Here is a 16,253-nt window from a genome sequence, read left to right on the forward strand (position 1 = left end):
CAAGTTCAGGTGCAAATATAATCAAAGAATTATTGTCTTTAAAGCTGTCGTACGTAACTTTTATAAATGTGAAATATTTTGAAATACTTGTTAAAATTCTCACTATGTCATAAAAGTATAATATGAGACTGACAATCTGTGAAAAATGAATCTCCTCTGCCTTTTTCCAGCACTCCTGCTGTCATCTGCACGAGTGTTTCCTCACCCTGGTCCTCAAGGAACACTGTCCTACATTTTTTAGAAGTTTCCCTGTTTTAATGTGCCTGATTCAACTTTGCAGTTCAACAAATGCCTGTTAATCAGTCATCAATTGAAATCAGCTGGACCAAAACAAGGAAATACCTAAAACATACAGAGCAGTGTGCCTTGAGGACCAGGGTTGGGAAACACTGGTGTAGATCAGTGTTTCCCAACCCTGATCTTCCCACTGGTGTTTCCTACGGAGCCTGCCATGAATGCTCAGAGGGTTTACTTGACATGTAAATGCCAGATAAATACTTTTCCTGCAATGGCAAGGAATGGCTTTTCTCTGCCATCAGCACATATACCAATATATTACACTGTGATGATACAGTGACAGTTTCAACAAAAATGTAAAAATACATATCTTTGTAAAAGTTACAAACTGAAGCTTTAACAAGAGAAAATGGCATGAAAATAATTAAAGAGAATTGTGATTAAGTTGCTGCACCTGGATGCTATTGATTCTGCTAGAACACTTGCCAGTATGGCCATCTGGAGGTTTTAAGCTCATCAAGAACTCAACACCTGGAATTTTATGAACATATGGCAGGAAACAACACAACCACATGGATATTTAAATACTGCAACAGCAGAGCATGCCAATGCAATGTTTTTGTTCTTAAGTCTTGGTTCATGCTGTGCTAATTGTCTTTAATATAACCAAGCGATTCAGCATCAAACAAAAGATTTTAACCAGTCACCCACAGGCGATGTTTGCTAGTACTGCAAATTTAGAGAGAGAGAGAAAAAAACTGATTATAGCTGAGTGATAAAAGACAAGTTTGGAGAGAAGGCAGAGATGGAAGAGCCTAAGTGTGAAAACCAAGTCATAAATAAGAACTTTCTGCAAAAACAGACCAGTGTAAATCAAGGGGGAAAGAGGAGCTGAGTCTCTTTCAGGACAGCAATAACCACCTCTGAAAGTGCTAGTGTGACTGGAAGAACCTGCCCGTGGGTCACAGCTCAACAGGTACAGACCTGTTAAACAGAACTACCTGTGGAAAGAAAACACTCACTTTTGGGTTTAAGTTGTGACATGAAAACTGAAAGAGGAAGAAAAATCATTTTCTTATTTGCTTCTAAAGCAGCAGATTATGAATCTGCCTGTTTTAATCCCCAAATCACTGCAACATGTTTTCTCCATTAATTAAAGGAGAAACCATATATGTTGCAGTGATTTATAAGCAGTTATTAATAAGTGCTTATTAATAAGCACTTCTTCTGGGTTTATATCCCTGTAATTGTTGTTCTTGTGCTGCTCTGGCCGTGTACTTACCATACATTTTTCCCTCATCTGACAGGATAATTTTCCTTCTGCCACAGGGAGGGTAGATGGCGAGGGCCTCCTGAAAACTCTGCTCAATATCTGGGCTCCAAACGCCCTCTGCATCTCCGTCCATGGTCTTGTCCTCATTTTCCCCGTCTAGCCCATCTTCTGGGCTACCGTTGGCACTCCACTCGTTGGACGCAATGGTGGCGGCTCCCCCTGGGCCCAACCCTGAGCCCCAAGATCAAAGGATCAGTGGGAAATCTGTAGAACAAAACAATGCAGAAGTTTTTATCACTCAGCAGTGAAGCTTCAACCACAATTAATGTTATTTATAATTTCACAATACGTAACTCTAATGAACAGCCAATATACCTTCCTTTTTTGAATATGAGTTAAAAAAAGGTTCACACACATTTGGTTTCCCCAAATTTTTTATGCGTAGGCAGATCCAAGCTGTATTAAGGTTCAAATTTGTAAACCCCAGTCAGTAAAAACATATCTGTTGTCTGGATAATCTATAGAATTTAACAGAAAATATTTATTGTGAGAACACAATATATAGTCAAAAACCTTGAGATCGGTTGATATTGGTAATTTTTTAACATATCAGCATTGGTCCGATAAATAACTCTGCCGATATTAACAAACAATATTTATTTCCATCTTGTTGGTCACGTGGTACTTTTTTTGGTCATGTGAAAGTGATAGTGATGCAGCACAGGATTGTGGGAAATTGAATTAAAGCAGAATGGTGAAGTCAGCAACATAAATATCAGACATTTATATTGGCCCTAAATTTGATATTGGTGCATCCTTAGTTTTGACAGCAACTGACCTCAAGCTCCTCCACCCACGTTTTGTCTTCTGTTTTAACCGTTTTTGTCTAATACCTTCAAGTGCCCCACTGACAGATGTAAACAAAATGCAGAAAAAGTAATCAAATGTTGAGAAATCTATTGCGTCCATTACATAGGCTCCACTAAACTAATGCTCCAATTTCTCTCCCACCAAATACTGCTGGATATAATCAGAGCATGTGGAACTATTTCTGGTTAACATTTTAGAAACATTGCATACGAACCATGTGTTTGGAAAATTATGAGTGACAAATTTAACAACTCCATAAAACAATAATGGGATTTAGGCAACACTGGAAGGAGTCTTGATTAAAGGGAGAATGAGGTCAACAAGAATAACTCATCACAATGAGAAGGGCAAAGCTTTTAAAGTTTGGCTGAGCACTGGCAGAACATCCAAGCCTCTCTGCTGCTCTTTATGCGTGATATGTCAGATTACAGAGAAAAGTTATATGAAGAGATTGCTTCAGCTTTTCAACAGCCTATTTAGCAAAAATCTCATGTTATTTTTGCCAAAATACTTTGTAATGTGTGACCTACATGGGTTAAGCAAACGGCTGGAACATCAAAACAATTAAGTTTAAACAAACTCTCTGGTAGAGAATAGAGCTCACTGATTTATTTATTTTTTTTTGTAAAATGATTATCCGCAAAATCCAAAATACTTTGTTTTAAGCAACGCTAGGTCATTATTAGATTTACTCATTTTGTATGTCTAATGGCAGCACCAAGGCTGCGTAGAAAATTAATTCAAACAATACATGACTAAAACTTTCTTGAGAATTGTGCGTCAGATAATTACAAGCCATAGTTTCTCTTTTAAGATACTCAACCAGTTAGGCAACTAAATAGAAGTCTGGAAACTCTTTTGCTGTTTGAACTGGACAAGCAAGTTTCATGACTACATGAACACACTGATCTGAGTTAACCAACAAGCAAACAAGTTAGAAGTTTCTATGGATACTTTTTTGGTTATTATTCTAGTAAACTGATCTCCAAAGCGAATACTTGTTAGATACTCTGTAAGTACATTAGTCACTGGAATTTGTCGGCTCGTTTGATCCTCCTTTTCCCTCCATAATGTTTTCACTTTAAAAATTCAAAGGAGAGAGAGCTGTGAGAAGTCATGTAAAGCACAAGGATAACACTTTATTTTCCACAGTCATGTTACTATCACTATACTTTAATTTGACTTCTCTCAAATGCTTAGATGAATTCAAGATATTTCATAAAACAAAGTTTAAAGACCCCAATAATCAGCATTGGTCTCTGAGAATGCTTGTGGTTTGGGAACTGTTTCCCAATGTGGTCGGATTATAGCTGACTGAAGGAAAAGATCTTAAGTATTTTTCAAGCTGTCTTTTCGACATTGTATTGTTTCAGTAATAAAAGTCAATGAGGTAATGATCCTCCCAGGATGCTTCTCTTTCTGTTTTAACATTTCACCAGACACTGACAAATGTGAAGTAAAATGGATAAATACAGGGGAATGAAATGTTTTAACCAAATATGTGGCCGTTTTGAGTTTACAAGACAAGACTAAGGAAGCTATAATGATTTCAAAGTATTTAGCATGATTGCCATATTTTTATTTATTTATATATTTATATATTTATATTTCTGTGAACAGTGCTGTTGGAAAAAATGGAGTCAGTCACTCTTCAGTGTCACCATCTAAATCAGGGGTGGGCACTCCTGGTCCTGGAGGGCCGGTGTCATACAACTTTTAGATGTATCTCTACTTCAACACACCTGAGTTAAATAATGAGATCATTAGCAGGACTCTGGAGAACCTGACTGCACTTGGGAGGTGATTCAGCTGTTGAATTCAGGTGTGTTGGACCAGGGAGACATCTAAGAGTTGCAGGACACCGGCCCTCGAGGACCAGGAGTGCCCACCCCTGATCTAAATGTTTTTACAATGACCTTGCCTGTAAATCATGAAATACTTATTGTCTTAACTGAATCAGAAAATAATGCCGGATCAGATGCCATGTCGGTGTCTTTAAGCATTCGGCATGCTGAGGTAAGTAAATCTTCATCAACGCGGACAGAGTGTATGCACAGCATAGACTAAGGAAAAGTAACTTTATAAACAAATCACTGTTATACCTATACAACAACTTTTGTTTTTACAGAGGGCACAGAAATCTATTTTAATTGTACAAGAATTTTGCATTGACATGTCTCATCAATGCATCCACAGTAAATAAAATGTCCAAGGGATTGCTAATCATTGACATGAAACTCATTTTTGCCAAGAAACTGGTATCTCTCCTTTTTAAAAGTAGTGTACAATGGAGTTTATAATTGTAATTCCCTTGCTATCAATGTAGCTCATGGTCCAATTAAAGCCACTGCATGCAAGATGAAATCAGCTGCAGTGACTGAAAGCAAACGACAGTTTGATGAATATCCAGAAGTCAGCCTGTTAATTTTAGCTGAGACGGTACCCTCATGACGAACCCTTGCAACATGATCACTCAACACTGAAACCGAGCTCCCATCAGCAGATCAAATGATCTCCTCAGACCTCACAGATCACAAGGTTGGGTCCCTCAGAATTACACAATCTACACACAACAATAGTCCATTGGTTTAATCAGAAGCATTGCATCCTACTCCAACCTCTCCATTAATCCAGGGAAGTAAGTGCCAAGATTTTAAATTTCCAGTTTTCCAAGCAGAAATTTTACTTTTTGCTTGTTTTTGAACTGTTTGTACAAACTTGGTTTGTGGTTTGGTAGAATTTTGTTATTAACGTGTAGAAAATAAAAGAACCAGTACCAAAAGAGAATACTTTATAAATAGAAAACATGCTAAGAATATTGTGTACTAATTAAGCAATTGTTAGCTGAGGTTTTAAGGACAATGTGCTCACAGTCCTATTTATGTTTCCTATCAGAAAATTAACTTGCAGTTATTAGCAAAATTTTAATCAGCTTTAATCCAAGAGACAAGCAAAAAAAAAAAAATCTACTAATATCATTATAAAAGTGATTATTATGTTGAGATTTTAGCATCTCTTAAGTTGAGCAGCAGTTTAGCAGTCTAATGTGAAACAGTTTTTTAAGTAGACAGCATGTATCAATAATGAAACTGCAGGTGTTGTGCGGTAACCGGTTTAGTAATTAAAGGCTGGTGGCAGTGTGAGGGAGGGAGCAGTGGCTGCACTATTGTTTATGTCCAATTATAGCAGAGAAAACACCACAAACCTCTTCTGCACTGCGAGCTGTGAAGAGCAGCAAACAGTGCTCAGCACAACGACCGATCTGACGACCTTAGTGGAGCTCAGAGTGCTCACACGAGTGTGTTCGAGAGAGGTGCTGCAAAAGAGAGGCTCTTCACCGCGAGAGGGGCCTGAATTCCAGACATGTCCTTATTAAGAAAGGCCTGCGAGAGCTCACTGTTTCTCCTCCTGCCTCCCTTGTGTCAACTCAACGCCCTCCTTCTCTCCCTTCACTGCCTCTCTACCCTCCACCCCTCTAACTCAGAATGTCTCTACCCAAATAAGGGCAGGAGACCAGGGGATGCATGTATGGGAGGAGTGGGTTGGTTGACTGGCTGGAGAGCAGCGGGAGAAAAAAAGGGGTGTCCATGGGGGAAGCGAGGTGAGCGGTATTGGAAAGGGGAGGGAATGTGGTGAGGGGGGCCAGATTGTTGTCCAATTTAGGCGTCCACTTTGGGGTCTGGAAAACAGTGGGATTGTTCCAGCTGGAATGCAACATCAGCACTGAATCGCTCCAGCATTATGACGTTCAGAGCTCAGACCGAAGGGAGGGCAACGTCTGTTCAGCCATCTTTCAATATGTCCTCTGTGGTTGTTACAAAAGTTAGCTCAGGGTCATTTTTATGATAAAACTTTGAGTCAGTTTTATGAACAGAAATTTAAAAATGTGACTTTTTTGAGCTTTACATCTTCTAATGTTAGTCCTTCGTCAAAAACGTACCTGGAGTGCTGCTTTGATTCTTTCATGCATGTATGAGGAATCCTTGAATCCTCCAATGCAGCCAGCATTTAGGCATTTGGCGGTGCTTAAACGCTTGCTCTCACAAATCACCACCTATTTCCACAAAACTCCTCGGATGAGCAGTCTCCAGCTGAGCTTCTGCCTCACAGAGCACCCCTACCTCGCACCTTCCCCACACAGCTCCTCCGGACTAGTGGTAGCAGCAATTAGCAAACAGCTGGTGGAACTGCGCATTTGCTGAGTTTTTCATACAAACTGCTTTCCAGTCCAACACTCCTAAGATTGGTTGTAAATGACAGTAGCAATGTTGTGATGACAAGCTGAAGTCGGGGTCGAAAAGAGCAGGAAATTCTTGAAAAGAAGAGAAAGAGGCCAATTTCAAGGCAAATTGCGAAGTTAAGTTTATTTTAAATTAGGTTCTATATAGACAGAATTTTTTATAACAAATAAAGGTAACATAGCTGCTTAATTGTGCTATAAAGTGGCACTCTGTGTCTGGAAAATATATAATAACAGCTCTTTAAGAGTTTCTGATTTTATTGCTGTAGATTAAATTAACAAAGATTTTATTAACATTTTGTTGGATCCATTTTGGTGTGAAACAAAATACTCACAAACTGCAAACATTCTAAGGAAAAAAAAGTTTTAAGTCCTTACAATACGTTCTTTATGATTAAAACTTTTTGATTCATTTTTGATTAATAAAACATAAATGTTAATGAAATCAGTTTACTGTAACTTCTAACTGCAATTTACTTCACAATCCCATTTGATGGGAGAGTTTCATAAATATCCAGACTGAATCACACTATCCTCTCACACATCACAAAAAAGGGGGAAAAAATCAATAACACACCTCCCCTCCTATTTTCTGGGAGTCACGCCATGAGACTCTGAGACCAACACGCTTTAGAATTCCAATGTGCAGGAGGAATGTAAATAATGCTGTAAAGCTGTGCTCCTTGTACATTCACTGAAACAGCACCATTCATACACTGAAATCCCTCTTCCTATTTTCCCAGCGCAAACCAAAGTGATCATATTGCCGTCTGTTTTCAGCAATCGGCTTATCTCTGCTTCAGATTTATCTATGAACTGGCCAGAGCTGTGCAGAGTTTCCTTTCTGCCTCCTAGACTGGATTGTGTACTAATGAATTCCAGTAATTCATGTGAGTCATTCTGAGGCTGCCGGGTCACATGGAGGAAAACTGTCAAAGCGGCCTAAATAAGGTAAGGGATCCCATTGCACATGAAGTAAAAGAGCCTTAAAACCTTACAAATCATAAGCGGTGAGTTCAGGTAAGAGGGATTAAAATTAAAGAGATTCCAAATTTGTCAATTTTTTGACTGCTAACCTACTTCCTCATCTTCCTCGTAACATAAACTTCACCTCGGTGTTCTCAGACTGAATAGATCCATGTCGTTTGGGGAAATTGAAAAACTACTACTACTAGAGAATTACTCCACTGTGTGTGAATACACTTTATAACAAAATTTGACAAATAACAGGACAGGACACAGAAATACATGCTAAGATCTCACCATAAGCACCAGGAGAGCCGACAGAGCCAAACAAGCATCATTAATCACTTGGGCATATACTGCATGCAATAAGTTGCTTTTAGGCTAAGGATAAGAGACTTTCAATATTAATGATGCATTAAAACCTGAGCTCATGGAAACTGCAATAAATACCAGAAAGTATTACAACAAACAAATCTGTCCATTTTTTATTGTGGTTATGTGCATTCATGGTTTTCTCCAGTGCAATGCTTCTTTTTTCCTATCAACTTATCTCTGTAAACCTTTAATAGTCAGTTTAATCAATCCAAGTAAAACTGCCAAAATATCCATCTGACATCGGTCTGTTGTCAGATAGTCAGACAAATACAAAAACTAGAGATGAACTCATCAGCAGTTTAATAAATATTTAAGGTTTTCTTTTGAATCTGATCCGCCAGTTCCAATACTTATATTTACATATTACACTATGTTCGATGATATTTCAGATGAATTTGTAAAAGCAGTGAGACCTTCACAACAAAAGTTCCATATCTGCTACAAAAATACAAATTTTAGTGGTTACAGCTACATCTCAAAAATTTCAATGAGCACAATACTTATATAATATAAAAAAAAATATCAGGCATGATCTATTCCTTTTTGCTTCTTCTTTCCACAATTTCTAATCAGTTATTCTTACTTTATGAGACCAGTAGCATTTTTAGTAATGCCATATGTGTCTAATGTGAGCTTTTGTTGCCATGATACTCTGTCCTACTGACTGAATATTACATTAGAATGAAAAATGCAACTTTAGATCTTATAAAATATGCTGTATTATCCAATAAGTACTCCACTCCACACAGTACTTTGTGATATGAATATTGCACACACTGACAGTGTGATGATGATATATCTGCGACATATTGTGCAGCTCCACACATTATAGATATAACCGGGAAGGAAAAATAACATGATTTCTTCATAAACCAGTCTGAGTCAAAGCAATAATCAACAGTTGTCTAAGGGCCACTCAAAAAGAGCTTCAAAAATTCTGAAAATGGCATGTAGAGGTTTTTTTTCCCACCAATAACAATAATGAACTGCAATCCCTCTAAGCACACTGACTGTATAACAATCCACTGCTGAAAAACGGAATTACAGCTTGTTTAAAGTTTGTTGCAGAGCATTTGGACAAGCAATTGAAATACAAGATGAAACATTGTACGTCACTGCACACACAATGTTTGGAGGGAGATTGGTCATGTACATCCCCAAAAAACGCCATGCCAAAAGTGAAATTTTCATATGGAAACATCATGGTGTGATCTGTCATAAAGCATATCTTAATGCCAGACTAAAGAATATTTGAATAGTAAATTTACTGAGACATTCTTGGGAAGAATCTAAAAATGAAACAAGTTTGATTACTGACCTAATGAACTGAAATGAGCTTGTATGCATCTTTACAGGAATTATGAAGATGCTAACTGTAGAAACCCTTTAAGAATTTGCTTTGCTTAATGATTTCATGTTTGTCAAAACTGTTTTGTACTTGCTTTATATTATATGAAGAGGTTTATGTTCTTATTTAAGAGAAATGTTAAAAAATCTAGAACTTTTTCAATCCCCTAAAAAAACTATGAAAACCCAGCTTCTGATTCACAGCCTTGTATACCTCCACTATCATGGCTCCAAGTCACGATGCAGATTGCAAGCAGATTTCCTTCAAATCTGCCTCTTTCAGTGCTGATCCTTTAAAGTTGTCCTCCTTTCATGTCTCTCCTGTCAGATTGTATATTCCTCCTTCTAGTTGCAAACTGCTGCACAGCACGATTTGTTCCTGTCTTTAGAAATTCAGCTTTTGTTTAGTTGCTGTAGGGCTTGTGACAGTTCTTGGCAAAAAAAAACAAACCGCTGCTGGCGGCCAAAAGCCCCCCTGCTTAGCTGGGACCTAAATACACCTCTGACAAACTTTCGAGTTTACACACAGTAACAAATCCCTGCCTGAAAACTTCTCCACATGAAAATTGCACGTTGTGTCAAGGTTGAGGGGGTCTCACAGATGTAGTCAGCGCTTTTCACACAGCGAGACCCAGCAACTCGCAGCCGCGTCACACAAACACACATTTGAAGGGGAGAAACAACAGGTCTTGGCAGCAGAAGGAGCAGCTGCTCTCTAAGGTCAGATTACAGATAAAGAAAACATTTTAGGTTGCAGGCCAGGAAAGCTCCACTGACAAGAGCTTTATTCCGTCCGACACAAGAGACTGCAGAGTAAAGGATTTTCTGCAAAACACACACATTTCACTGTAACACAATTGTTCATTTAGGACATGTGCTCAGGCAGACTCATGAAATCACAAGCGCCCTCTCAAAAAACAGGGAGTCATCACCCTTTCCTTTGCCTCCTGTGTCTGAGTATGGCCCTAATAAATTCTCTCCAGCTCCTCCAATAACTTCCTCCTACTTCCTATCTGGCACGGCGCTCAGGAAACAATCAGAGTTGAGAGTAAGAGGAGTGCTGGATAGCCAGCAGCTCACACGGCAAGAGGCAGAGGGAAAATCTGAGACATGCACATCAACACACGCACATACACACAACATATGCACCGCTTGTCAAGTGAAACATTTGCAGTCTGATACCAGCTGCGAGCCCAAAGAAAACAATGACCCTCACAGTAATGTGTTGCATGCAAAAATGATAATCTGCAGCTTCGGTGCAAAAATGTGTTTAAATGTTGAGGTTGAAAAAAAACTTAATTAAAATAAAATAAAATGAGTCCTTTTTCAATTTTTTCTTGAGAAAATATCACATAGTGTGAAAAACAGACAAATTTGAATGTGGTAAGAACAAAGGGTAGGTACATACAAGTCAAGTCAGAGCAAAAATATAAGTTTCACTCCCTGATTGTTCTATTTTAATAGCTGATGCTCCTGGCTATGTGGTCTACAGCCCAATGTCACACCTTTAAACAGTTGGGCTCGATTCTAACTGCAAAAGGAAAGACTGAGACAAAGTAAGCCACAGGGCCTTTTTCCCCCCACCAACAGTCTGAATCAGCATTCTAATCGGAAATTTTCCAAGGAACGTAGCGGAGAAGCCATTCTAGCCTGAATTGGTCATTTTGTGGTAAAAGGAGCGGTCACAGGCCATAATCTGTGAAACCTTTAAGACATGAGGCAGAATGCACCCAGCCAATAATTCATCTCACTGTATAATTCAAGGCATTAAGAGCAGCCACGGTTTTGATCAGTGTAATATGCATGACAATTTCGCAAGAAAAAACTGCAACCAAACACAAAGAGCAGAGCCACATTCTGCAACTTTTGGCACCATTTCACTATTAATGCATGTATGATTGCTCAGAATATGAGTGAAATGAATGAGCACTGTGCTGTAGAAGGAGATCATCACCCCCAACCTAAAACACTCAGCACAGAGGGATTAAAGTAGTTTCACATGAGTGCCCTTGGGTCACTGGAGCTCCACAAAGACACACCAGCCATAAACACTTATAAAATGCATGACAGATTTAAGATAGGAGTAAGTCTCCTGTTATCTGTAACAGAGATTGGGATTTCCTTGGATATTCCCTTCTGTGCTCGTCTTCTTTTAGCCACATGTTTTTATTTTTTATTTTATTTTTTTTAGGTAACATCAGTCCTACCAGTTGGTCTGGAGAGAAAAGAACAACTAAAACATTTAACAAGTTGTGGACAGCTGACACAAAGAGAACACTGTTCTAGGCCACTCCCCGGCTCCTCCCCTGAGTGGTCCGAACAAGAGGCCAGAAGGCTTATCTGTGAAAACCTGATGGTTTGGAGTGTATGTAAACATGTGCAGTGCATGAATGTGAATACAGTGTTGATATATTGTGTTCGAGGGGAATTTGAGAGTGAAGAAGCTGGTTTATGTTACAAGATTTGGTCTAATTTGCTTTGAATCTTTCCACTTTCTTCTTTTGTTGAGTGAGTGCAACAAACAGCTCATGTCATGTTGTCCTCTTCATAAGAACTCTTCTGCAACTATTATATTCTAAATTGCCACTAAAGACACTGCCAAGAGCTGCAGGCTTTTCTCCTGTGTCCTCACCATACAGACATAAGTGAGGCTGTATTTGTTCACTTCTGGCCCGACAGAGGGGTAAGTGTCCGCCATTTGGACAAGCACTTCTGGGGATGGTGCTAAAAGGCAGTCAATGCCTGCACAAATGGGCACGAGCTCATTAGCTGGTCTTCTGTGGGTTTAGCACAAACGAGTGAAGCAGCTACTGTCGGTCAACAAAGCTGCATCCAGAGCAAATACAATGCAGTGCATGAAGATGTGCCCCAGCGTGGGAATAACCCAAAGACCATGAATTATTTGCAAAATAATTTATTCAGTTTGTAATCATGTATGTAATCCAGATTTTCTTTTTTTGTTGTTGCCTAATGAGGAGAACACATGGTCATTAACTGGCTCCAGCAAACAACCTGGAGGAACACAGCTGGGGCATTAAAAACAGACACTAACCCAAAATAATCTAATTGACCTCTACACCCACTGAGTTGTTAAACTTTCTCCACTGCATTTCGCTCTCTCACACAACAGAGCAGATACAAAAAATCTGCAAAAGCGGAGAAACATAAACTACAAAGAAGAAAAGACCACATTGTACCACAGAGGCCTGGCATATTCACAGTGCCTAAAAACAAACAGAGGAACTCTGTCACTGTGGCAAAAAATACTTAATACTTTCCAGATTTTATTATTAAGCGACTTAATGAGTCTCATTTGCAGATATGCAGTTGTTTTGTTCGGAGGAAGACTTTCATTTTAGCACTTTGAATTTATGGTAATCAAATGTAACTCTTGAGTGTGCTTTAAAATGCTGCATTTTTAATTTTACCTATAACTTATCTTCAGGCAGTCATGAAAAAATTCATGGCATGAGATATCTGTGTCAAACAAGGCTTGTGCAAAAATATTTTGCCCCATAAGAGAATGACAGAGGTTCATAATCAAACAATCTTGTTGAAATGATTTAAACGTAAAAAAAATAATTGATGGAGTTTAATAATATGTCAGACCAAGAACTCAAAGGATGGATCTTTTCAGTGTGACCAACTAGATGGACTGCATTCTGCTACCAAGTTAAACTTGTTGATTGTCAGTGATTCAACTGAGCAGCTCTTATGACAGCACAAATTAGGAATGTTGTTTTGTTTCTATTCCACTCAAAACATAAAACTCTGTCAAAATGTTAAGCTAGACTGAACTAAGATTGCATTTGCAGAGTGGACAAGTGTAGCCTGAGGTTGTATCTAATTATACAATTAGCCTGTTGTATATCCATGCATTTCACATCCTAACCTATGAATTATGTACTTAGTAGAATTTTGCAGAGTGTCGTGACATGCTTTGGCTGTTGAGATGAGAAAACTTAGAAAGAAAGGAGGAACTGAGCATCTTATTGGATAACTTGTTAAAGAAGATTTGAAGTTTGAGAAAGACACATCAAATTATAAATGACATAAGATTATCTTAAGTTTGCAAAATGATTCATAGTAAAGTTAAAAGAAAAGCTAAGATCATAATAATAAATAAATAAATTCATACACTGGGCAGTAATTCAGTTTAATTCTTTCACAAACTTGTAGTCATGCTGAAAATTAAAAACATAATTTGATTAAAATAATAATTTTCATTTTTAAAGCCTTCATTTTATTAAACAGAAGCAAAGATCCCACATGGTAAAATCCAATTAATCATATTAATAATATATTTTGAATATATATATATACATTTGTGTTCTAAATGTAACAATTAATGAAAAAAAAAAAACAAAAAAAAAACTAGCTTGTCCAATCTTGGTTAAAATTATTATTTACTAGAGCTTTGATTAACATTATTTTACCATGTCTTAAACTGCACAGACCTGAAAGCAAACAATGTGTTTTTGTTCCCATTCTTTTTTTTTTAAATGTATTTATTTAAATAGCAGCGCTGGATAAACTGAAGGCAAAGTTACTGAAGCGGCTGATAAAAAAATCTTCCCTGAAATTCTTTTTTTAGAACAAATTTGTTGATAATCTTAAAGTCATCTGGTGCAAAACTCATTTGTAACCATTTTTTAAAATTATTATTTATTTTAATTATTTACTTTTAGTTCTGCGTTGAAATGTCGCCTTGACTGAACTGCGCTGACCGATGAGAACCTTCTTACCTTCAGGATGCAGAGCTCCAAGCCAGTCCGAAGTTATTCCTCCAAATCGTGTCGGTGTCTCCTTGGACCACTTGATATAACTGCTGGAATCCTCAAGGCTGGAAGTGTTGGATCCAGCTGGGAACTCTGCGCGACAGAATACATAAAACATGTTGGCTCGGTTCTTCTGCGTAAAAAAGAGAAACTTTTTTTTTTTTTTTTTTTTTTGAAATGTAATGTGTGCCTATAAGCGGACATCTGGTGTAAATATGAATGTACAGAGGCTGTCAAAGATGCCCCTGCTCTCTGGGAAAGTCAAACACAATCGTGTATCAATCTCCACATATTTTTCTTCCCTCCCAACACAGGCAGCTCCGCGGAAAAATGTGAAAAATGACAATGATCTGAAAACTTCACCGAGGCAAGCGGCATGAAAAATCTCCCCGCTGAAGGCTGAGAACAGAAAGAGGGAACTTTTGTGCAGAACTTACCTTTTTTAAATTCTGGCAGTCTCCCTATTCTTCCCAGTGAGACCAGGTGCGCTTTTTAGTAACTTTGTTACAATTTGGCGCCTTGTTGTTTTCCGTAATATTTGTCAGAGGTTTGACAGTATAAGTGGAATGTTAAGTATGACTTTGGTATGAAATCAACGCACTACACTGGAAAACGAAGGGGGAGGGGAAAAAAAGACTTTTCAAGGAGGAGCCATCGGTGCGCGTCAATCAACAGGCTCATGGGGCCGAGACTCGGTTCCAGGCCGCGCCTACAAATCACTGAACACTGGGGCTTCCGGTCCCGAAACCTGTCTGACAGAGCACACACAGTTCTGTTCCAGTCAATAAAAATATAGAGAACTTCCTCAAGAGAACAAGAATTAATCTTAAAGTTATCTTTATCCAAGAGGAACAATAAAATAAAAAATAACTGAAAAAGCGTCCTTCCTGTAAGACATTGAAATGCAACAGATGTGTGGTGCATAAATGCAAAATTCAAAGCAATGATTTTAAAGTATGTGGGTAAACTAATCAATGACTAGGTTTCACATTTAAAGTGGCAGCTTTTAAATAAAGCTGAGATTGTTTCAACCAGCCAACTAGGGCATATTCCATGTTCTGACAGTAAACCTTTAAGATAAAGTAAACAACAACAACTCAACTTGTAAACATTTTAAATCAACAACATAGCTAAGGTCTCAAAATTCACAGGTTGACCAAAAAAAGCATCATCTAGTTTACAACTATACCTTCAATAAAGATGTACACACTTGGGAAAAGAATTTGCCCCCTTTTGGATTTCCTCTTTTATTTTTTCATTTTGTGTCAAATATTACAGATTTAAAGAGGATCATACATCAAAAAAATCCCTGAGCTAATACAGAAAGTAAGTCCACTATCAATATAAGAAAGATAAAACAATCTGGCACGTGAAAAGTATTATGTCATATGTCATCATGTCTTAGTATCATTTTTGTAGCATCAGTGTTTTTGTAGCAAACTTGACATGAGCATTCCTATTCTTTTTGGTTAGCAGTGGTTTGACTTAAGCTTGACTAGCTCCCTGGCATGTGCTAAAAATCTTAGACTAGTTTCAATATGTCTTGTACTTTTCATCACATCTTTTATTCTTACCTCCTTAAGAAGGAGTATTTACCCTAACTCACTTTCTATCTTTTTCTTTTTTCCCCTCTTTTTTTAAATCTCAAAACAAACCTGAAGCAATTTATAATAAAATGTGTACTAAGTGGGGCATCAGAGCTCCACTTGGGAAGGTACATCTGTTGGGCTTCGCAGACAGACATTCTGATTGTTACACTGCTGGACAGCACTGGTTAAAAAAAGAAAAAAAAAACTGACAAAAAAACAAAAAAACCCCAAAAAGAAACGATTGAGCAGAATTGGTGTCAATTAGTTAATACTTCAGGCTCGTTAATACCAAGTAATAAACTTATGTAACACATGCACTGACTAGTTTAGGCTAGTCATTGACTAGTTTCTAAGAAAGTCATTAGTGTGGTACTGTAGCTTCCTGGATAAATTTTTCTTCTGCTACTCGAACAAAAGTGCCACTTGTTGGCAGAAAGTGTTAATTTTATTGGTATTATTAATCTATTGAAGCAAAATATTAAATTAGTTTGACCACATAATGTATATAAGTAGTACAGCAGAGGACAAACCTGTGAAAAATGAAAGCTAACATCAAGTAGAGCAAATATTCGCAAATA

General features: G+C 37.9%; 1 protein-coding gene across 12 annotated transcripts in view; it reads right to left on the reverse strand.

The window, feature by feature from the left end:
• tead3b (TEA domain family member 3 b) overlaps positions 1-14,692 on the reverse strand; it is a 31,456-nt gene extending 16,764 nt beyond the window's left edge. For 7 of the 12 annotated variants that reach the window (XM_044121076.1, XM_044121075.1, XM_044121073.1 and 4 more), the window contains exons 1-3: positions 14,524-14,692; positions 14,054-14,179; positions 1,520-1,774 (exon numbers count right to left, since the gene is read on the reverse strand). In XM_044121076.1, coding sequence (XP_043977011.1) covers positions 1,520-1,643 — 124 coding nt within the window. In that variant the 5' untranslated portion in view covers positions 1,644-1,774; positions 14,054-14,179; positions 14,524-14,692. Of the gene's footprint in view, positions 1-1,519; positions 1,775-5,585; positions 5,843-14,053; positions 14,180-14,523 lie in introns of those variants that run through there. The other 5 variants (XM_044121072.1, XM_044121078.1, XM_044121077.1 and 2 more) reach the window with 3 other exon arrangements.
• Between the last annotated feature and the right edge of the window lie 1,561 nt (positions 14,693-16,253).

Source organism: Gambusia affinis, linkage group LG07 (genome assembly GCF_019740435.1).
Source record: "Gambusia affinis linkage group LG07, SWU_Gaff_1.0, whole genome shotgun sequence".
Lineage (NCBI taxonomy): Eukaryota > Metazoa > Chordata > Actinopteri > Cyprinodontiformes > Poeciliidae > Gambusia > Gambusia affinis.